The 24,960-nt window shown below is 41.1% G+C and overlaps 1 protein-coding gene across 1 annotated transcript; it reads left to right on the plus strand.

The window, feature by feature from the left end:
• Positions 1-6,780: 6,780 nt before the first annotated feature.
• LOC145961153 (uncharacterized) lies at positions 6,781-18,643 on the plus strand. Its single transcript, XM_083081049.1, has 6 exons — positions 6,781-7,333; positions 12,224-12,432; positions 13,932-14,067; positions 15,518-15,651; positions 16,700-17,006; positions 17,367-18,643. The coding sequence occupies exons 1-6, from the start codon at positions 7,297-7,299 to the stop codon at positions 17,450-17,452; spliced, it is 909 nt and encodes a 302-aa protein (XP_082937175.1). The 5' UTR covers positions 6,781-7,296; the 3' UTR covers positions 17,453-18,643.
• The last annotated feature ends 6,317 nt before the right edge of the window (positions 18,644-24,960 follow it).

Below are 24,960 nucleotides of genomic sequence, written 5' to 3' on the forward strand. Positions count from 1 at the left end.
TCGCGCCGCGACACTCGCCAGGCTACGCCGATGTGCCGCGCACTCCTCTTCGGGGAAGTTTTTCTGCCAGAAACACACCGCGACGCGTTACTACGTGGCTTGTTTGCGGTCGGGATTTACAGACCATATCGCTGTTCTAAGGTTTTACCGGCGTCATAGCGCAAACACCATCACGCGCGTCGCGTGCGGAACATTTTCTCGTACGAGGAGGACTCGTGGCTGAAGGGATGAAGACAGCTTCGTCGGGGATGTTTTTTCGTGATGACGCGCAGACGTTTCACTTTACGAGGCGTCGCCTTGCCTGGCGTCTAACGGTCGCTAGCGAAGCCCTGACTGACGCCGACCTTAAAGTCAAGACCAGAGTCACGTCGCTGTCGTCTGGTGTCTCGGAGACACCACCGCTTTGACCCTGACCTTGCCCGGCATCGCTCGATGCCGCTCGTGGATCCGCTTCGCGGTCGGCTCGGAGATTTCGGCTCGTACGCGCGAAAAAGCCTGTTGTTTGATGAGATGTCACGCGCGTATTAATCATCGCGTATTATCATGGCGACACACGGACGCGGATGGTGAGAGAGAACTCTTAGGCCCGGTAATTAATATATGACTCCGATCCGCGACGAATTTAATTGAGACTGCGTTTTCTTTGCGTAAGGCGCGACGAGAATTCATACATCGCGCGATAGGAAATGCGATTGGAGATAAGGATTTATTGCGCGGCTTATTTGCATAAGAAAAAGAATTATCAGGGCGTCCTCTCTCCTTCTCTCTCACTCTCTTTGTGTCTTTCTGCGTTTGACAAATTATTCTCGGCAGGAAAGGCGTCCGCTATTTGCAAAACGATAGAGACGCACGACTTACGGCCGCATTTCTCCCTAGCTGCTTTTCTGTCACCCTTATCTTTATACGTACCTCTCGACAACTGTCTGGCGTTTATCAAGATCTAACGGCTTAACGGTAACCCCTCGTACGAGCACAAATCCACTCGGATGTAAAAATCGCTAGCCCCAGTACTGCATTTGAGAACGCGCATTTGACATACCGAGAGTTTTTCTCTTATTTCATCTTCTCTAGTAGACGATTAACTTGCTTTCTATTAAATTGACTGTTCCAAGAATCATTGTGTTCATCGTCGACGAATCTATTTGCTTAATAAAAGTAATCACTCGGCCGGAAAGCACAATTCTATTTGATTACGCTGTTGCTTGTATATGCCAGCATACGAGAAATCGCTTATTTGTATAACGATAAAGTACAATTAGCTATAGAACGATAAGAAACGATTTGCTCGTCTTTGTGGGCTTTCGTGCATACCGTATGCGATGAAGTAATTCGCAGCTGTTTGATTTAGTGCACCATTATCGCGCTATCCGATGGAAAAATTGGGACGAGACGATAAAAGTAACGCTCGAAAAATGGTTTTATCTTTGTTCTCCATTCTTATGCGCGGTAATTCTTCGTCACTGTCACTATTCCCATTAATGACGACAAATTAAAAAAATAGGTCAACTTCTCCTTTACAAAATATTTTATGCGAGACTCTTATTTCGTAGTTTAATGACCAAGTTTCTCTTCCTCTGACATTAATTAAAATCATTATTTTACATTCTATTTAATTCGTCGTTATTATTAACTTGATATGTTGAATTATTTAATAATTTTTTGCTATACAAGATGTAAAGATGGTCATGTAGAACAAGTAAAAATAATCCTATAAGTTCTCATCAAATTTCAAGATATTTATTTTTAAAGTTAAAATTTGAAAATTTTTCTTAAATAACTTTCACATCACTCTATAGATTTTAATAATTTGTAGTAATTATTTTCATGTTAGTAGAAGTCTTTAAAATGGCATGATAGATTTCTTGAGACCAAGAGAGTCAGGGTACCAGTTGGAGAGCTAGGGATGGATCACCTATAAATCTTCTAATTTACTTTAAAGCCAGTAGATTTCTTTTATTTTTAAAAAAAGGTTTCTAGATTCTTCACATCTTTTTTTAAAAAAAGAGTCGTATTTTATTTCATCAGAACTGACTGTTTTTGAGAAACATACATTTGATCGATAGAAAATAAAAATGATGATGATAGTAAAATGATGGTGATGAAGGTTGAAAAATATTTTATAAGAATTTCTAGTATTATTTTTACCCTATATGCTTTATCGATATACTTTATATATCATCTCTTCAAATTTGTCGCAAAATCTATCTTTAATAAAAGTAGCGGTGGATATCGTAGCCTACAAACTTATTTTCCTTCCGTCTCTCGTCGTTTCGCTCTCGCTAACTCGTTCGTGCCTAGCGAGTATCGATTTTATATTTTATGCCACGCGTAACCTTGGATTGGTCGCATTTTTCATCCTTGTAACAAGCATAATCATGAAATTATTTCCGCGTCAATATCAAGTGAAAGTACGAACGAAACGATGAATACGAAGATGAGATGAAATTTGAACAGATTGTTCTCCTCGTCAGCGCGATTTCGCGTGCATGAATATCATTGATACCACATTTCGGTAATTATACGAAATCTATAATTCCGCGGTCATTAATATTCCTGACGGATAAGCGGTCAAATGGTATTTTAATGAAGGAGGCAACATTGATCCAAGTCGTATCGACGAGACGCTGCCCGGATTTCGAATTCACCCTTCCTCGTGTTGCCGACCGCGTGACGATTCTACGCGGTATTACCGCGGCTTATCCTGAAATTAGCCTGCTGGATATCATTCCCGGGCGACGTTATACCTACCTACGTACGGATAGAGTCGGGCTGCGCGAGTAAGGCAAGGGTTCGCAAACAACCCTGTAGGGAACGACCGCTTGTTGCGACCGGGCACGCAATCGTAACGTACAACATTTCCCGTGCTCCATAATTTAAAGGGCATTCTGGACTCGACGGCGACGTATACGACACATACATATAGCCGTGAATTACGACCGCCGTAGACTTTTAATCAGATCGGGCTTGGGGTGCATATACATATTAACAATGAATTTCTCAGTGATCATTGTACGCGCGGCTAGGATTTACAACTCAAGATATTATTGCTCCCGAAACAGATATTTGCTTGCAAATGGTATCGCGCAAGTAAAATAACAATAGACGTATCCGCGTAAACCCATATATACGTCCGCAATTTCTCTTTTGCATATAGTTGAATCTCAATTATATAACACGAGTTATATTGCAGCTATATATTTATATTATATCACATACAAGATTACGTAATCAAAAATATAAAGAGTTTAACGTATTCTTGTAGTACGAGAGATTTTTCATTCTAAAACTTAAATATGTATTGACAAATGTACATCAATATATATTCTCTGCAGCTTTATGTGAATACAAGATATGAATGCAAAATATATAGATAAACGCAACTTTTTCAATCGGATGTAAAGCCGTAAAATCCATTAAATTTATCACATTTTTGAGAGAATTAATTCAGGGTATATTCAGCTCTACGCGGGATATATCGGTGATAGTTTTTCAGCGATCAGCGCTTTCCGCTCCAATATTCTCTGATGCTCTCGAAGAGATAACGCGCGAGATTTAATGAAGTCGCGAATTATTTTGCTCGCCTTATTTCTTGTCTCTATTACCGGTAAGATTGAATGGTGGGGGAGAGAACTTATGTGTCCCCCGACGCGGATGAGCTTCTACGTTATTTAGAGGGTGTATCGCGCACAAACTACGCTCGTGCATCGCTCGATGATTCGAAAGAGGTAACGACGTTCGCTCGGTTCGGTCAACGTTGTGTTAACTGCGAAGCCGCTTCGTCACCCCCGTCGCTTTCCACCCCCGCGTCCACCTCCAATGTGAAAGGCAACGAAACGAGGGTGAACGAGGGTTCCACGCGGCGAGGGTGGCGTGGAGAGAAATGTGCGGCGAGACGCGGGAGAAGAGAGAGGAGAGGAGCGTTGAAAGTAACGATATTCTTGCGGAGCAAAGTCATGGCTCGAAACTGTCGGCATCGTCGAAACGATCGACGGCGCGTCGCAAAATTCTCGTTTATCGGCGACGCCCCTTTGCCGACAAGTGACGGTGAACGTTCGAACGACAACTCATTGCATATTAATGTATTTGTCCCGGCTGAACGCTATTTATATAACCGCAATGGTTGTTGGGACAGATAGAAAATGCGCAGACATAAACGAATATCTTCTATTTATACAAGGAAGGATTCAAGTTCGTTAACTCGTCGCGATTCTTCCCTAATTAGGATTATTCATGACGTTCTCGACAAAATTGAATGGATGATGAAAATGTTATATATCAGCGTTAGAGCTTGTTAAGACATTTTTAGGATACGGAGAAAATTCGTTTTACAGTATTTGATACACGACATTTTCTTGTCAAGCAAACTGGCGTGATTAAATTGGCGCTTTTTTGCTTCCTTTTAAAAAAGGAAATTGAATTGAAATGATTGTAACAATGAATCGGCCGGATCGATCGCATCGCGATTCTACGATAAATTCACGATTCACTGCGATACGTACAGTCTGTCGGATAATTCGCGGCAAATTCCCGAATGAATGGTAATTAAGATGTTAAACAAACGCCGAATGTGCACTGCCGATGTATTATTAATTAGCCTACTATTCATTCGCACGATCGCGTCCCTATGAATTCAAAATGAGATCACGTTGCCTCTCTTGCCGTAATCATCATCCGCCCGGCTGTATCATAATCCCATGGTATGTCGGATTCGACCGCGTTGACAGGTGCAAAGATAACGCTACTGACTGAAACGAAGGGAAAAAATTGACAGCGGCTTGCCAGCTTTTTCTCTCGCGATTAACAGTTTTTACTTGTTCTCATTTTCGACGAGATTTCCTTCACGGTCCGTCGTACAATCAGATGCATTTCACCGTGAACGACCTCTTGCCTCGGAGCTGAACGCACCATCGATCTTCTCGCGTCCTCACCAGAGACCTTTCAGGTTTATTGCAGCGTAAATAGGACCTACGAAAGGATCATTTACTCGCGCACACCGCCAAAGGAGCGACGTATATTCACTCTCGCTCTTGCATTCGCGGTGCGTGTTGGCGCGATTTACTTACGATGGAACATTTATCGCGCGGAAATTCACTAGCTTGGCGCATCACGGGTAATTCAATCAGGGGGACGATGGGTGAGTGTAATTAGTTTAACCGGAAACGCGGTACACGTATGTGTGACAAGTGTCCGGCATGCATTTAAATTTCCCGATGTAAATGCGTTGTAACGGCACAAATATTCGTTTGTCGATGCCATTTAATGGACATGCAGCTACGCGTAGATGCAATAATGATTAAAGTTATTTATATTCCTAACGAGGAGTCGGAGTCTAAATTGGGACGTGGCGTAGAGTGACGAAAATTTACGGTCGGCTTGATTCCGCGGAGAACGCGGATGACGAGTGACAAAGCTGATAAAAATGTATCCGAGACGGTTTTAAAGTTTGGAAGATTATTATTTCGTTTTAATTTGCCATAATTGGACACGCGAAAGCTGCGGCGGACGAATTCGTTTTAATTAAAATTTTGGTATTGGTCTCGAAAGGAGGGACTGGATTACGTATTACGTAAGCATTGAGAGTCGAACAACCCTTTCGGGAAGTTACTTGGGATTGCGAATCTGTCCGGTTACTGTGAGTTACGTCTTTCTATCGATGACGTCATATAATCGATGCACAAACACACGTTTCACGTTCAATGTATTTACGCAATCGTGTTACTGCGATACGCGACCCTGTTCATTCTACTTTCTTGTATTACATCGAGGTGGGCGGCAACGATAAATAATCGAGCATATCCGTACTCCTCTCGTGTATGATACTCTTCATGTAAGTTATGTGCGCACATTTTTCTGGCGGATAAAAACTGAACAATATCTATGCTGCCGACAAGTCGCGTTCATTGTGTTACAGCGTTACGTTTTAACTGCTGCACTAGAAATAACAGGACAGGACAATATTTTTATATCCTGGATTGATCGTTTCTTTTATTTAAACTTTTATTTATAGATGTCTTTTTCTTATATCTTTATTAAAATAAAAGCAGTTTTATACACATCACATACACAGTCTTACGTACAGATAAATCTATATGTAAGTCCAAATATAAATATTTGAAACAAATAATTAGGTTGGATCGAAATGCGTGTAAAAATAATTTAATTACAATTATGTACCTATCGTAAAAATTAATCGCAAATTATTTATCGAGATAAAGCGGAAAGAAGGACGGAGTATACAAACTCTGTCTCTAAACAAGAAACAGAGCGGTCTCTTTGCTCAAATAGATACTCAAATAAAATACAGCGATACAGAACAGCCAGACCCGCAAATAGACAAACGGATAGGTTGGTCTGATAGAATATCGATAGCGGCATCTCTCGAAAAAGGACGAAGGAAATACATCGCGCGCTACAAGACCGCCCGCCACGTAAGCAAGAGCGCGTTTATCCTGCAAATGCATACATCTACACAGGCGAAAAAGGGGAATGATGCGGGGCGTTAGCGGAAGAGGGAGGAACTAGCCTATCGAAGGGGGAGGCCGGCTCGTGGTTGTTCGGAATCTATCGGTGGACCAGATTTTACTCGTACGTACGCACATTCACCCCCGTCGGGGGTGCGTGTCGCTTTGTATGTGTATATGAGTATATATATATATATATATATATATATATATATATATATATATATATATATATATATATAAAATATATATATATATATACACATGTATGTATATGTGTGTGTGTGTGTACGTTTTCGTACGTCTGATGCTGAGACACGTTCACATATGCGGGGGCGCAAGCGCGGTTTCGCACGGTTGTGTTCGCGCACTCGCGACGCGCGCGTCGTCGTCTCCGCGCCGTCGTCGTTTCGCGAGGAAATTGATTCTGCGCGAAACGCAACGGGGGGTTCCAGCGGCAGCGGAGCCAGCCGTGCAACCACCAGAAAGAAGCCGGGCTCGGCGGATCGCGCATATCTCTATCCGGATATTATTCGCGCAACGCACAGTCAACGACCCGAATACATCCGGCGTGTTATGTAAGGGAAATGTCATCGTCTTTAACGTCGCTCTCCTCTCACGCTACGATCGCACACGTCATGCTGGCTGCTGCCGAAGAGCTGCACGGATAGGAACGCGGAGAAAGCGAGAGGGACAGAGAGAGAAGCCGCGCGGAGAGGTGCCTCTCCGACGACATGCGAAGAGACGCGTTCGATGCGACGACGATAGACGACGAGCGAGGATCGCAGACAGACCTAGTCAGACACGTTGACGAAGACGACCGACAAGAGCATCCATGGAACTGAAACTCCTGCTGTGGATTCACATCGTGGGTAAGTTTCGACCTTCTTGCAACGTCGACGCGCGCCCCTTGCGTCGTGACATCATCCTGCATCCCTTACGCGTACACTCGCATACGCGTCGTTTCTCCGCACGCGTGTAACACACGGAATCTCCTTCATCACGCCCGGCAATGTTGCGGTTCTGTCGCTCTTGTCGATGGCAGGCGAGCAACGCTTCCAGGAGGTTTCCTCCGGACGTTTCCGTGTCATAAAAATCGCGTGTTTCCTCGCTCTCGTTAGGTGCTTTACAGCATTCATCGCCTCGATAGACGGTATATCCGGTATAGATCCGTCCTTGCAGACGTTCCTGTCGGCCGAAGCGAATTGCTGCACCAGATGGCTATCGATGAATAGGTTGCACGTACAAAATCCTTTCATTCTTATCGAGATGCGAGCTGGACCATTATCGCGTGATCAACGACGCCTCAAGTTTCGAGTCACTGCAAAACACGAAAATAATTTAAATCATGTACAAATACTTCATTCATAATATTTCATTCAAAAATGAAAATATGCATTTAACTCATCGCTGTATAAATTTGTGATTTATGTACGAAGCGTATAAATTTTACATGTCTATCTATATATATTCAATTTTTTGCGGTCAAATTGTCACTATGTTAAGCCCGCACAATAAATTTAGCATATTCAATCAAGATTAATCAAATTGCCGATATAAAACGTCAATAAATTATTGCATTATTATATAAAGATCTTGGTTCTATGCCAAACTATAAGAAATTCGAGTCAAGAGAACGACTATTATTCCCATTATTATAATTTTGTTCCGTCGCGTCGTAAAATGCATACTCGAGCGCTCCGGGTCACAGACATTTTTTTACGATATGTCAGGGAAACTTTCCTCATTACGGGCATTAGCATAAAGTACATGCATATACGATATGCGCAAGGATTGCGAAACGTCGTAAGTATGTATATAGGTAACGCGATACGAACGATGTAGGGATGAATGTCGAGCGTTTGTCGGATTGTCGGGATTTCCCGGATCGCGAGATGGATTTCGTGTCTCAACGTATGAAATGCGAAGGGCGTTGCTTCGCGAAATGTAAAAACTATTAACGGAGACACACGTCTCGGGATGAGAAAAGGATCCTTTTCGCGCGCGAGCGTTGAATCAGCGGGAGACCCGACAGCGGCGGACTCGAGGAACGTCGTCGGCGGGTCGTTGGCCGTTTGCCGTAAAACGTGCGGGCGTTCCCCGTAATGGGGCATTAACGAATTTAACGAATTCCCATCTCGACAGTATAATCGCATTAATGGTATTCCGACGAATGCGATTTTACGACACGCAGCGGAGAGCTTTCGCGCGGATGAATTCCGACGATCTGTCGCTCTCGCCGATCTCCTTTCTTTCGTCTTGATGTCTTTCATCCCTAACGTCAGCGAATATTCGATTGTCTTGAAACTTTGCGGATAATTCAATCTTCATTCGCGATTCCTCTTTGCTTGCAAATGAAAGCTTGCTTTTTCTAAAAATGTATATATATATATATATATTTTTTTCAAAATAATCTGCGTTTCGTGAAAATTTCAATAATGATATTGATGCATTGACTTATTTATTAAGTAATGAATCAATAAATCGATACATTAATGAACCAAAATTATCACAAAATCATTACTCTGATATTGGCAAAAGCTGAAAAACATGTACTGTATGCATTATATAATGAATTACAAACTGAAATCGGAGAATTAAGAGTTTAATGCTAAAGATACGCGATAATAAAATTTAGTTTTTTTCGTCGTTATAAAATAAGTAATGACTTTTTATTTTTATAATTTCGATAATTTAATTCGCTGAAATTATAACAATTGCTATAAGTAATATCGATTGATAAATGAGCTGATTGATAAAATACGTTCAACGTAATCGTTTATGTCATGAAAACCAACGCATCTGACGTTAACAAACATCTCGCTTGAAAATGAGCACCGTACAAGTTCATCATTGAACGGATGCAAAATTCGATATTAAACGAGATATTTCTCACGTCAAATATTAGCGTGATATTTTCCTACCTGCGAAAAATCTGCTGTAAAACGTAACGAAAAACGAATTACTTTTTCTGCTCTTTCTTGAAAAAGTGATAAAACTTTACCGCTGTCTATACGTGTACCAAATACAGGTAACAACGCAGTGCGCGCAATTGTTTCGTTATTAACGTTATCTCGATTTATCGGTTGTTAAAAGAAATCCATAGAATTCAGATAACGTTGTTATTCGCAGAATCTCAAATCAAAGTACGAGACGACGTGTGCTCGTCGGTGATTTCGTTCGATCGTGCGATCCTATGCCGACACAAAAGATAAGCTCCCTATTGAGGCTCACGGGAGTGCGAGACGTCGAAGCGATACGGGCCTCGTCAGTTTCTCTCCCTGCAAACGCGATTCGTCTCGCCGTCTCGCTCGATAACTAATTAAGCCGATCGCTCTACCAAACATCATATCCGTTTTGCGAATCCGTTCACGCGATTGTCCGATCGGGCGAAATCGCATTCATCGTGCGAGAGCAGTCCGTTAAACCGAGCGTATCGCCATTAGTGTAAGCGAATTAAGCCGAGCTCGTTCTCGCATCGGCATAGAATATTCTGAATCAAGTCCCTCGAGCAGATTGATGCTATTTCACTTCACCATCGGATGAACAAAAATGATTGCGATTGTTTGCATATCCACTTTTCTTTTTGCCTCTCTTCTTTTTTCTACGAGGGAATATATAACGCCTTCTCCCCGCGAAAAAACTGTCGGGTGAACTCGGCTCGTTAAGCGTTCCAGCCTTAATCGTCGTCGCCCAAGAGAGCGGCTACGTCGTCGTGCGTGCTTATCTGTTTCTTTCGCACGACGGCACGTTCGTCACTTTCAGTCTCGACAGGACGATAGCAGTCTCGAGGGCGGACAGTCACTTCGGTCTTCCCCTCCTTCCTCTTCGTCAGTCTTGTCGCAAATCTGCTTTTTATTAACGACTAACGACCGACCGCGCGAGAGACCGTTCTCGTGGTTTTGTAACTAAATACCCGTAAGCTCTCTCCGTAAAGTGCCTCTAAACGGGGAAGGGGGACATTACGCCGGGATCGTCACACCCTTTAATGCGCTGGGGCAATATTTCCCTACAACTTCCCCGAAACTTTCATCCAATCCGCGGAACTGCGAGTCGGATTATATCGATCCCGGGAAAAGAAATGTTAAGAGCTTTTCTCCGATGCGCGCGGAAAGTTCGCGTTGAAAATGTCGCGTTGAAATCGTTATTTGTTACGTGTACTGCACATGAATCATTTACGCGGAAACTTTTTAATATCGCAGATTTCCTTTATATAAACAGAGAATCTCCAATTTAAGTTTAACCATGTTGTTTCACTGGATAGAGAGTGATAAATGAGACAAAATTTATATATTACGCATAATTCATACAAACTTTTAAATTACTCTTTTCCAAGATGGAGCAACGTTCAGAACATACGTGTTCCGAAGAAGATCCGAAATTAATAATAAACAGCGGTCCATAATAGAATTTTCGATCGAATCGACCGAAATACAGAATGCCCGGAGATTTATCAATTTATTACATAACGCTTTGTGTGCAAAATGCGCGATATAAATAATAACTGCCGAATGGAAGCGTCGTTCTGAGAGGGATCGAACAATCGTCGAATCTCGAATATATCGGCGCGCGAAAATTTCGCGGCACGGACGAAATTCATACGGAAACGCGTAAGTTCTGTTTCTCGCGTGAGATCGATTCCATTCCTCGTAAATGAGAAAATTTGGTCGGCACCGCGAAGCGAGAGGACGGCGAAAGGGGAAGGGGGGAAAGGGGGCAATGTGGGAAGGATTCTATTCGCGATCGATAGGGGATTCCAACGGTCGGCGTTGGGATACGCCGAATAATTTCGAATCCGCGGATGAGAGAGAGGAGCGAAGCGCGTTTTGCGCATCGTCATTACTATAAGAAACTATTTCTCGTTATATTCGCGGCTGCTTTTATTATAGGGGACTTTCGCGTAATGACGATGTCGCTCTGATAACCAGTCGTAGCTGTCTCGCACGGCGAAATCCAGTGGTTCCCAAGCTCTCGAGCGGCACAGGATCGTTTGATCTAATTAAAAGATGAGGCGTAACTTCCTTACGACGTTCGCGCGGGGAATGGTCGAGGAAATATAATCTTTAATTAACGTAATGTAACCTTTTTATCGACCTTTCGTTTCCTTTAGCGCACGAAGGCGATAAAGGAGAGGAGATATCATATTTTCATTACGGTTATATGATTTTTTTAAGGAAGAGATAATTTATTATTTTCGCGTGGCATCTCTCTCACACACGTACTATTAATCTAAAGATAGGGAGACGATATTTTTAGCAAAGTGGAAACACGGAGAGAGAAATGGTCCATGTGGAAATATCACATCGCCAAAGTAGACTATTTCTTGAACTTTATAAAATCGATAACTATAGAATATTATGTGAGAGACGTGGCGCATACCTTTATTCAACTATTTTCTGCAGACACAAAAGCCTGTCACTTTTCCTATTTGGGAAGCACTGCCCACAAACGAATCGATGAGGTATGCATCGCGAGGCGATATTCAGCTGCCTCTCATGACATGACACGGCAGAAACTCACCTTCGGCTTTCATTTCCTCTTTTCCCCCGGGGGCATGAGTCGAGATTCGGATCCATACGCGAATCCCTGCGCGTTCCCTCCGCATGTGCCCTAATAACTGCGCCGAGATCCGTTTCGATAAGCGTAGCCAACGAGAGCTACCAAGTATTGTCGTTTTAATGACGTATAATATGTTGCTTCCTTCCCCGGCCCTTCTCTTTCGACGAAGCTAATAAAATATAATTAACGAACCGCTTTTTCAGGAATCTGCTCGGGTCTGCGGGAAGTACGTATCCAGATACCAACGGCCGTGAAGAAGGGCGAGTCGGCGACGTTGAATTGTTGGTACGACACCGAGGGTGACCCGCTGTACGCCGTCAAGTGGTACAAGGGAGGACGAGAGTTTTATCGCTACGCCCCGATCGAGAATCCGCCAGTCAAGACTTTCCCCATCGGAAACTTGACGGTGAAGGTGAGTTTCTTCCGGCCCGGGCTCATCTCTCTTCCCTTCTCCGTTCTCAACCCTGTGACGAACGAGCTTACAACCTTCCGCCGTCCCGCGGGCCATCGCGAAATCTAGAGATCCTTTCGTGTCCCGGTGGGACCAAGCGGAGAAAAAAAGTGATGTCGAGAAGGGAGAGAGGGAAAGAGAGAGAAAGGGAGCAAAAGCGAGGATTTATTGCGGTCGAGAAGTTGCGAATGGAACACGATAACACCGAACGCGCCGGAACGTACAGTACCTGCTGCCCGTATAGCGAACCGCGTTCTACATATCGGTCGATCGAAGTTTTTGAATTCGAGCTGTCTCCCTACGAGAGGGGTAACTGATGGCCCTCGTCGATGTGTGTTGCCCGTTCTGGTGTCGCGCTTTCTCTCCATTAAATTTCGCGCGTTTCTGTTTTTTCTTTTTGACTTTTTGAGCGTACAGGAGTTATCGTATCTTTTATTGCAATTTTATGCTCGATTGATAGGATCATAAATTTTCTGGGGAGCTTCTTTTTTTAATATTTTTTCCCAACTTTTTTACATATTTTTGCATATTTTTGTATATTATTTTTATTAACTGAAAAGAGCATCAACGTTTTTCGTTTATTATTTAATGAAAAGATATCTACGGAGGGATTTTAATCCTAAAGAATACTCTATTTTCTGCTTCATATATTCTGCGAGAAATCCGCGGACGTTTCATTTATACGCTTCAACCTAGTTGCTTAAAGCGTCGTTAAATATAATTTTATGTGCGCTTCATATATGCGAGATGCGGTCTAGCAAAGCCCAATGTAGAATTTCGCGTTTCAGACGTGACAGCTCGGATTACGAGCTAATAATGTTTGTTTAACGAATGCCTACAGTGAGATACGACTCTGTCATAATGGCCAACAGATCGTTTTGCATTACTGCACTCGCACACGTGATTTTTTAACGTCGACTCTACTACTGCTTACGCGTCGCGTTTCTATTTTTGCAATGCCGGATACCGAGAGCCGCGGGCGTATTTTCGCTCGAAATGCAATTCGAAAAGCCCTGACACTTTGCTACGATATTTATTACTTTTAACATCGCCGATAACGATTCGCGCGCAATTGGCACTCGAATAGGCAATTGGATGTAAAAAAAAGAGCAAAAAAAACAAGCGCGAGTGCATCGCGAATATTTAACGCAACGAGTGGAAGCACGAGATGAGGTATCCCGTTTGGGAATAAACAAGTACCTAATGTATCGCATAACTAGATTATTAGATGGATTGATCGCAAATCGCGCGATTGGCAAGAGTATCGATCATTAATGGATTGAACCGTTTCTTTCCTTACATCATAAGCGAATACGTTACACGTATCTTTCTTGTGACATACGTGCCGTGAGTTTCACCGCGAGAATTCCCGCGATCTTTGTGATCCTTGTGATAATCGCGAAGACGAGAACGTCTCGTGCCGGAACGTACAATCATAATGAATTACCGTTGTTCCGCAGAAAACGGAGAGCAACGCGACGCAAGTCGTGCTGACAAAGTTGGAATTGGAAGCGGCGGGCGTGTATAGTTGCGAGGTATCAGCTGATGCACCTTCCTTCCACACAGCTATAGTTTACGCGGCGATGAACGTCGTTGGTAAGTATCCTCTTTAATTTTCTTATTCCGTACATTAATAACTTGAGACGTCAGTCATCAACACGCTGTAAAAACACGCTGAAGAATCATGCGGCGGGGTGATTTAACGCGCGCATTCACTTTACGATGCCTCGTTGTCTCGTAATATCGATTCCCATAATAAGGGAAATCATAATAATAAGTGCGTTACTTAAATCGTACTTTCTCGACGCATCGGTGTAAAACTTTTACGATCGACGATAATTTATTATACGATCGACGAACCGATACGTTCCGCGAGAAAATGCCTCGCGAAAAAGTAGCATTTTTCGACATTTACAAGGATTGTATCCAGCAATATATTCCAACAACGTAAATTGCATGTCGCAATTTTGCGAAACTCTGTCATTAAAATGTAGCATCCAATAAATTCAGCGCCAATAAAGCTTTCCGGGGCTTCTTCTTCGAAGAATACACCGTAATCTATTCTGATATTACGTACGCTGAGCTTCTCCATCGGAGAGAATTAAATATCCTTTTTAATTACTCTCATGCTTCTCGCGCGTCATAACCAGTCTCGTTCGCGAATAAAAAAAACACAATATGTATCCATGAAAACGCACGCACTCTCGCGCGCTGTTTCCGATGCGACACAAATCTTCCGAGAGAACGGATCTGCTCGATATTCGCGCATCTCGCATCAGAGCGACGACGTTTTCCGCCGGCCGTAAAAGCGCGACGAAGCGTGCAATTATTTTATTTTGCAAGCGGGGATTGACGGTGACAACGTGCAGATGCTTGTAACAATACCTTGTACATGCATGCGCGCGTATGATGCGATAGCGAGACGGTCGGACACGCAAATCGCTTCTGTCCATCGTAAGAAAAGAAAGTTTTTCGTACGAGAATGCGAGGGGAGAGTTCGCTCCCTCGTATCGACCGGCCGTCACCGTCGCCGAAAGTTTCGGGCTGTGTCGGGCTTTGGAGAACGTCGACGGGTCCGGTCAAGCCCGGTCAAAGCGACGACGACTCGACTGCACGCAAGCTCGATGTTTGGGCGCGTGTATATATACAGGGTGTACATATCCCAGACCTAGCGAGCCACTTTTTACATATGTATTTTTTAATTTCAATGTAAATCCTTATCTTATCGGAAACATCGAGAGACCGATAGTTATTAATTTATACGCGGTCAAAGAAGAAAGAGGAATTATCTCGGAAGTTCATCTCATCATAAATTTCGAGTCAATTTCGTTTGAAATTTATAATTTGAAAATATATATTTATCAGAAGAATATTTAATCTAGATAAAGAATCTAAAATTTTTTGTGTAAAAAAAGAAGAAGAGAATGATTTTTATCTCGATATTTTCGCAGAGTAAACATCTACTAAAAATGACGATTCACTGAGATTCAAGTGGCTAGATCTGGGACACTCGGTATTATACACGGAATATATCTTGCCTTCGCAGAATTGCCCTCTCAGCTGCCATCGATACAAGGGCTAAGGAGGAAATACCGTGTCGAAGATATGCTGCGTTTGAACTGCACATCCGGCCGAAGCAAGCCAGCCGCGAATCTCACTTGGTATATCAACGATCGACAGGTATGCTCCAACTGCTAATGATGGTAATGCGCGCGTGGTTAGACGAGAGGAGAGACGGTCGGAAAGGAATGGGGACGACAGAGGAGGAAGGGGATCAGATACCTCTATTTAGTTTACCTTGGCTTTGATCTATTATCCCTTATCAAACGTCGGAGACAAGGGAGCTTACTGGGATACCTTCCTCCTCGAGATGTTCCGAAGTTAGAGAGAGCAACGTTAGCAGCGTGGAAAATCATTCAACATTCTGATCTTCTCGCGATTGACATACAGTACTTCTATAAATACCCTTTGGACTTAATTAAGATCCAATTGAAAGAAGGATAATTTGAAATGTTCGAGAATTTAAAGACGAAGATATATCTTTAAATAACCAATACGTCAAAATATTTTCAGCTTTAAATGTTACAGATAACGTTTTGGAAATTGTGCTCTTAAATTAAAAATTTTTATAGAAGCTTAGACGAGTTTTACAGCTCAAGTATTTTTTCATAAAACATCATTTTCACAAAATAGCTTCCATAATTATCTTACATTAACGCACACATATATAAATTATTTCGCGTGCTAGATACGAATATACGGTAAAATGAATTGCTATGCTACCGACAATTTATATAACAGCAGCATTTTTTAAAAAACCGTATTAAATAACGCAGAAAATGATTTTTCATCTTTATGCTGCACAGTTAAATATATATACGCATAATTTATCTTCTAACAGTATCTATTCTTTTATATAGTCAACTCATCACATATTCATTAATAAAATTTGATCATTATATATTTTAAGATTAAAATTATTTGAAATATTAAATATTACTAATTACTTGAGAGATTAAAATTATTTGAAATAATTTAGTAATTTATAATTTCTGTCAAAGCATGTCTGTGACCCTGCATGATGAAAAATTAAGCTTTCGTTTAAAATTATTTTTATTCACACGTATCATACATATCTGTAATATTATACTGATCGTGTAGGTTCACACACATTCAGAAAAATTTTAGATACTCTCGTTGATTGATTTTTATGTTTTCTCTTTCTCAGCCTCTCAAGTCGCACGTCCGCACGTACAGCCCGCTCGACACGAACGAATCGGAGTGGCAAGTCTCGCAGATTGGGCTCCAGTTCCTAGTTACGTCCGAGCACTTCATGAGCGGCAAATTGAAGATACGTTGCAGCGCGTCGATATATGACATTTATTGGCAGAGCACGGAGGTCAGCGCCGAGGAGGATCGGCCGCGCGTGATACACTATGAACCGGCCGCGACTATCGTCGGCATCAACTACTTGCAACCACCGCCGAATTTTCAGACCGGTCAGAAGAAACCCGACGGGCAAGTTGGGGTGAAAGGTAGTTTTCCGCTTCTTCTCATTGCCTTTATGTGGCTGTAATTTTATTATTTGAAAAAAATATCCGATAAATACGTTCTCGAATAATTGTCGCGGTTATTTATCGAAATTCAATCATATCGAGATACCTCGAGAATTTAAACGCGAGTAAATGCGGATTCGTTTGACTATTATAGATCGTTTTATTTTTCCGAACTTGAACAATATCTATTTGCGTTTGCATTACGTAAAACAATCTCACGTGCAATCGAAACATTTCGAAAACTATGAACCGCGCTTTGAATTCTTCCGCGATCGAGCAAAAAAAAATAAACAAGCAAGAGGGATATCATTACACATCTCGTCCGATAATATTTTGCAGTGCTGGGATCCTCCACGGTGAATCTGCGGCCGTCGGCGAGGCTCCTTTTGGAATTGTTTGCGCTTCTTCTAATCGCCATTCGTTAAAGACGTATAGTGCATCGTTCGAGAAACGCGCTTTGGAACACTTTGCGTATGTCGACGTGCTTGTGAGAGGAGAAGGGCTCGAGAGGCGCTTTGTGCGATGATGACGTTTCCTCTATGGGATCGCCTCGGATCGCCACGACAGCAGCAATATACAACCGGAGCGAATACCGGGAGCTCCTTGGGTCACGTCAAGGCGTTGAAATCTGAAAGGCTTGTTCGTATGATGAGGGAATGGAAGTGACGGGGTGCGGCTGGGAGTTTGAACTGCTTCGCAGATAGAAGAGACCGAGGGAAAAAAATCGACGACGATACGAGAGCAAACCCCTGCGAGATGATATACTCGACGTTCACTTATCCGATGATCAACGAATGTTGCAAAAAGCACTATAGCGACGACTGGATATACAGCTGAATATACTCACGATATATATGTTTTATATATAATATATATACATATATATATATATATATATATATATATATATATATATATATATATACACGTATATATATGTATATTATTATTATTATTATTATTATTATTATATTATTATTATTAGATCATGTACTCTTGCTTCCTTCCAGCGGGATACTGTGTTTGCAATGTGTAGGTATACATATATATTATATATAGCACGTTTTGTCGCATCGTATGGAAAGATAGTTTTTTTTTCGTACTTTTATAACTCAGAAAGAGACTATATGTAACATGAATGTACGTGCGTATTCCTCGATAGCATACAAATATACATACATAATACAGATACACGCATACGCGGAGACATGTATGTACACGATAAACGTGAAAATATTGCGTAAAAATTGTTCGACACACGCTTACATACCAACACATACACTTTCTCTCTCTGTATGAATAATCGATAAGTAAAAGTGATCGAGGATATTGCGGCCCGCCTAAGTATTTTACAGTGTGCGAGATGATGTACCTGAATCGGATATTCGTGCGAACTTCTTTTGTGTTGCTATTTAGGGACTATGTATTAATAAGCGAGGAAAAAATGTGTGCTATATCGAGTTATATGATAACGATAACTTTGTGTATCTCGATCATTCCATATTTCGTATTAAACTGTAACTAATTTATTAACAAGGCTGATTTAATTGATGTACAGACTTATATGGAGTTTATTATAAATTCAATTATCTAAATTATATTCCTGTGTGTGTGTATCTGTGTGAATATACTCCTTCATTTCTCACATTTGACTGCAGTTCGAAAAACGTATTCTAATATTTTCTTCACTATGCAAATATACTCTACTGTCCACCGTATATCCCTTTCATCAAATACCAGCTGATGAAATCATAAATTACATCACTTGTAATTTGAACGTATTGATTTTCATTTTAAATATAGTCTTGGCAAATATTTTAATATTTCTATGAGTCGTATTAAAATTGCCCTACAAAAAAGCATAAGAATAGAATATCGTAAAAGAATGTCGAGTTTACTCTTTACTCTTGTTTTATTTGTTTTTTTTTGAAAGAAGAAGTTTTTTTTTGAAGAATAGAATATCGTAAAAGAATGTCGAGTTTACTCTTTACTCTTGTTTTATTTGTTTTTTTTTGTATAATAATCTTTAGATAAATATGGTTGACTTTTCTCGGTTCTAATATACATATATACAGCTATAAAAATATAATTTTACAATGATAAGCTCAATGATACGAGTATAAAATAATTATTCTGTGTATTGCTAGGAAGCAGAATTTTATTGTTATCTGTTATTTATGCATTGCGTCGATAGTGTGTTAATTTTATTTTCTATGCCCAATATCTTTATTCATTTTAAACGATTCGGATCGGCGTTAAAACAATGCCACTGCATAAATAACATTGCAAGCGAAAGAAGAGAATTGATCGGAGCTATGCCAACGTGAAAACGCACACGATTCCCACAAACATTAAATAAAATATCGTTCGACAAAAGCACGCGTTAATTCGCTTGGCGAATCGAGGAAACGCCGCTTTGCGGATTATTATATTTATTTATGCATGACCGACGTGTGTGCGCACACCGTTAATGTGATAACTCGATTATTGCATATCGTAATGTTTACCATATGCCGCTATGCGAAACACATATATGTAATTGCACGAGTACTGATACTTGTGCGCTTATAATTGAGTGCCAGGAAGAGTCGGGTTATTGTCCTGAAATACCGACTTTGCAGACTGTGACAATTATGTCTCTTCGTCTCTATTATATATAGATCTATTATATCAAGATTCAGTCATAATTTATAATCGCTAATGATATTTTCACTAATAACGATTAATTTAATTAATAGTAATGATTAATTTTTATGTGCAATTTTGAATTTTGTATTTGACAAATATGATCAATCCGAGCAGACCAATTTAAAAAATGACAATATTTGGAAAAGAGAATATAATTTTATATATATTTTATATATATATTTATTTCTTCGCAAGTAAATATTACCGATTATTTGCAAATTTTCATTTTATGCACATTTATTTGAAATGCACATAATAAGATGGACTTAAAAAAATCTCTTTCTCTCTTATATTTTTCTCTTTTATCTTTTAAGTATCGCGTTGAATACGGTTAAATTGCTCGCAGAATGCAATAGTAACAATCTGTGAACGTGATTATTGACTGAAATGCTCCTCTTGTAAGCATGGAGATTGTTGTTTTCAAAGAGTTTTGTAAAAGTACTTCAATAACGAAGAAACTGAATTCTTTATTCGCTCGGAAGTTATAAATTTTTTTCAGATTTACATTTTTCTACCACTTCATACAATTATTACATGAATAAATAATATATAAATAAATTTTTATATGAAATATGATTCGAGTGAAAAAGAAATTATAATGCACGAGAGAAATTCTCAACGTTAAAAATTCTAAGATATGTAGAGTAAACGATTCTCTTGTCACTCCAGTTTTCACTCACAATTGTCATACCCTGATATGATGAAAGAGCACGCGTTATTCGGCATCGGCAAACACACATTGCGTTACGACTATGTGTCAAAGCTTATACATAATGTCATTCAGATATTTCGATTCCGATGCTGCATGTTTGTGCGAAAATAACTTAAATTAAATTTCTTAAGTAAATTTCTTTCCGCCGAGATGAAAATAAATAGTATAAAATTACTTATTATCAATATATGCGCAAGATTCTTTTTTTTATTGCGTATCTATTGCTATAGATATTTCGTTCGACACATAATGCCGCCTCAGTTTCAATCCTCGGATATGGTCCACGAGGTCAGGAGCGACTGGCGGCAATCGATGGCGCCAGGCCACGAGAGTGTAGGTACATGTTAGACGCTCACGGATACTGACGGGACACATGTTAAACCCAATACGGCAGTATTCGCACACGAATGCGAATTCCGTTGCCTGGCGACGGTGAAAACCGGAGCGGCGTTACGTCGGGGATTTGAGGAAGGATGAGGATCGTCGTCGACAGTTTGGACGATTCTGCCACCGGTGCGGCGAGTGAAAAAATTCTCTCGCGAATTTCGCTCAAGTCGAGTTTTTTCGCGGCGAAAATTCGCGACAATCCGACAAAAACTGGCGCTGGTCGATCTTCTGTAGATGCTCAGATTGGTACGAGAAATTCGAGGAGAGTTAATTTTCCACGTTCCTCCTTGATATTGTCGATCGTCCTGGGTGATATTCAGCAGTGATCGCTGCAGTTAAACGCCAATACGCAATTTACGCTTCGCGTTCGTTATCCTAATAATTAATTTCCTCGAACTACCATGTTCTCAGTTGAGGGATGTAAAACGATGCACACCAAACTCTTCGACAATCGACAATCTTAATGAAAACGCATTAATGCGTGTAATGTATTCCGACCTTCCGTGAGAAAACCCTCTCCTAACAAAGACGTCGCTCTTACGAGCACGTGTGGGGGTGTGTGGCATCCCGCGAAGAGAATCCAATAACGCAAGTCGGAATTACTCCTCGCATATTTCCACTTTGACCTTTGACTCGGGCCGATATTTATGCGCGGTCGCGGAAAATGGGGCGTGTCTTGATATCTCGTAGACGCTGGTGAATCGCGACGATGATAAATCGCGAGTATCGCGACAGATGATGAATACGCGGTACATCGTGCGCGGAGCGAACGTGGCGAGATTTCTTGGCGCCGGATCAACGGAAGCGCGGAATATCCGCAACCTGCCATCGTCGTAAAGAAATTTTTACAAACTCGTTGGACCTCTGCCCGAAATTCCGTCATGGAGTCGCTTTTAGGAGAGTAAGTCCCAGGGACCGCATGTCGCCTGTTGTATACACCAGTTGCCTCTTCCCTCGAATTTTCTCGACAAATTTTCAGGATATATTCGGGCAAAGCGATTTGACACTGTCAGTAAATTCGCATGAAATTTGCCAATTTCCACGCATGGCAAAACACTTTGCACTCGATGCGTTATTTAAATTTTATTCTCAAAGAATATTATTACTCCAGAATCTTTATCTATTAAAAAGAAAATCTGAACTTTTTCCTCATCAATTGAAATTTATTCAAAAATTTTACTTGACTTTTCTATGAGAAATGATCAAGAGTTATATATAAATATAACTCTTGATCATTTCTCACAGAAAATAATATATTATAATATATAATATATTATATATACTTTTTGTACATTTTTATAAAGATTTATTTATGAAACATCCAAAAAATTCAATATAAATTTATTTCTTGATATTATATTTTACGTAACGTGACTTGTAAAATTTTAGACAAATCTGCCAAAGATATATTTATATTCACATACCGTTTGCATGTGTGTTTCCCGTCACAGTTACGCTTCTACTTGCTGCTCTCGCATGCGCCGAGGAAAACTGGGTGAACTGGTCATCAGCAAAGCGCACGAGCGCGAGAAAGCGGTGTTCCCGATAAACTGCGCTTGCCAAGTACCACAACATTCGGCTTTCGGACTCACCTGCATCTTGCACCTGGCGCAGGTAACGTACCTGGCGCCTTCTAGGTATAAACACCGGATGAAAATATATCGCGCGCAAAATATTTCTGTCGCTGGATAACGGATGGCACCACAGATTCCGTAGCGCGGAATCGAAAGCTCGCGAGCGGAGATAATCGCACAGCAATTTGCGCGCGTCAGCGATCGATACGACGTTTGATTAATTGCGATAATGTCCCTCCCTCCTTCCCTCCCCCTCTTCCCGCTTTACCCCCGGTATTTTTTCTTTCTTCCCCCTGCGGTGAAAAAATAATGAGCTAGGAAAATAAGCGTTCGATGATTCCGCGATCGCTCAGAAAGCCGATCGCCGAGCTTGACGCGCGCGAAAGCTCGTGAATATTCATTCCGATCATCTTCAATCGCGACGGCGCAAAAGCGACGAATTACCGTCGGGCTCGCGCTTGTAAACATCGGCCGTATGAATAAGTTACGCTTAATTATTGTATACACGAAATATATGTCGAGCTAATAAAGCGTGTTACATTCGAAGCTGCATTTTGCATGAGTATGTAAAGCTCGTATAAAATATACGCGGCGATATGCGACAATTTCCCGTTTCTTCTCGCCTCTCTGCCTTCCCTGCTTCTCGTCTCCTCCATTGGGTTTTGATATGATGCGGGAAAGAATAATGTGCCATTTTCAACCTCGTGCTGGATTTCATTGATAAAAAAAATCGAACATTAATTTCGATACTTTATGCTGTGTCATTTCCGCGAAACGTATCGACTTCCGTATCTAGTCGTGGAATTATCTGCCGCACGTTTTTTCCGGAAAGTCAATAATTTTTCTCGTTCTCTACCCGGTGAGGCAAGGTATCGGGCACGGTCATGCAATCGCGGAATCTGCGATCGTCACTGTGCATTGCCAACGATATTGTAAAACGCATGCCTATTACATCGTAGGTAGCGCCGCAAATCGACAAACGTAAGTTTCATCGCAAAAGTTTTTAACGTAGAAAGGAGCGGGAGAAAGAGAAAGAGAGGAAATGAGACTAGAAAATAACGATTCGAAAGAGAAGTTTGCTCGTTACAAACGATGAAATTACACGCGGGATACGCAAGTTGCATTTGAAATAAAAGTTACATCCCAGAGAAATTACATTAACTCCATTTTAGACGATCTGCAGAATTCGCGACAGAATTCGCAAGAGAATTCGCAAGATGTGTAATGTGATATGTAGCGTAACGTGGAAAGCATATTTGAATTAGAATTATATCCGTAAAACGTGCAATATATATATTTTTTATTCTTTAATACGACAGAGATTAATAATTAATCCATAATTTCAATACTTCAAATACATGTACATAGATAACGATATTTGCTCTAAAAACAAAGATTTAAATAATTCTTATTCAAATGTATCATTATTAAGTTAGCACATACGAATACATGAGATTTAATAATTAAAGCAACGAGATAAAGCAGATCAGAAAACGAAATAAACGATGAGAAAATAATTCGATTATACACGAAATTTATAATACATAATCAGAATCAGAAACATGACATACAAGCTTCTTTTCCGCGCCGCATTTAGAAATCTATTTGTAGACATAAAAATACATACGACCTCTCTCGACAATTTTATCCGGGATTGTACACAAATCGCTCAAAGTAGACTTTTGTTCGGCGATTATTCGCGATTTATCGAGCGTATTCGTAGAGAAACGCGACGGGAGCGTGTCTGACGCGCGTGTTCATTATCAGCGGCGCGACACGCGTACGGGGCGCATCCCAAAAGAGCGTATTTCGTGCGGCTCTAATTGAATGGCTTAATTCGTCACGGTGTGGGCGTGTTTCGCCAGGAGTTTCCGACTTTGTGGAGCTGGAACGAGCTGGGAGTCGCGACGCGCGCTTCGCCGCTCTTAATTTAATGCGGGCTTAAATTTTTCAGGAGCTCCTATCTGTGGCGAATTATCTCGCGGCCACACACAAGTCTGTGTGCGCGAATTCCCCGCCTCTCCCCGTGCATATATCAGTGCTGGACGCCATGCACCGCGTGCGACTGGCTTAACGTCGTTTTCGGGGTGCTCGTCCAGAGCCGTTACGCGTGCGTGCTCAAGTACGACCTCTCGTATATCTGGTGAACACACCATCCCGGGGTCACCCGGGTTCGTCTAAACCACCGCATTTAGCGTTAAACACGATTGTGCGATTGTGCGATTCTAATAGCATTTTCATTCCTAATCAAGTCGAATGGCCATCAATTATCATCTCCTATTCCTGGCGAGAGAACATTTTATATCAATGTAGAGAAAGCGCTTGTATTTATAGAAATATCTCTAGCTTCTTATTTTGATAGTTTCATAATGTTACATGCGATTTTCGTACAAGAGAGTTAGACAAGTGAGTTATTTTTATGTTTGATAGAAATATAAATATACGTACATATATATTTAGGATTAATAGCCGTAATATATTTGAAATATGTATAAGAATATGGAAGAGATCTCTCTTTAGATTCTGGTGCTTCATCTCTACAGGGACACAAGTTATGCCCGTTCCGAGTTTG

The sequence above is a fragment of the Camponotus vicinus genome, unplaced genomic scaffold, assembly GCF_025532165.1.
Source record: "Camponotus vicinus isolate PSW18456_S1 unplaced genomic scaffold, iyCamVici1.0 SCAF_10, whole genome shotgun sequence".
Classification (NCBI taxonomy): Eukaryota; Metazoa; Arthropoda; class Insecta; order Hymenoptera; family Formicidae; genus Camponotus; species Camponotus vicinus.

Excerpts from the sequence above, each read along its gene's own strand:
- LOC145961153 (XM_083081049.1), top strand. The coding sequence starts at position 7,297 with ATGGAACTGAAACTCCTGCTGTGGATTCACATCGTGG. Across the intron at positions 7,334-12,223 it reads GCTGTGGATTCACATCGTGG|GAATCTGCTCGGGTCTGCGG; the intron begins GTAAGTTTCGAC and ends CCGCTTTTTCAG. Across the intron at positions 17,007-17,366 it reads CGGGCAAGTTGGGGTGAAAG|TGCTGGGATCCTCCACGGTG; the intron begins GTAGTTTTCCGC and ends AATATTTTGCAG.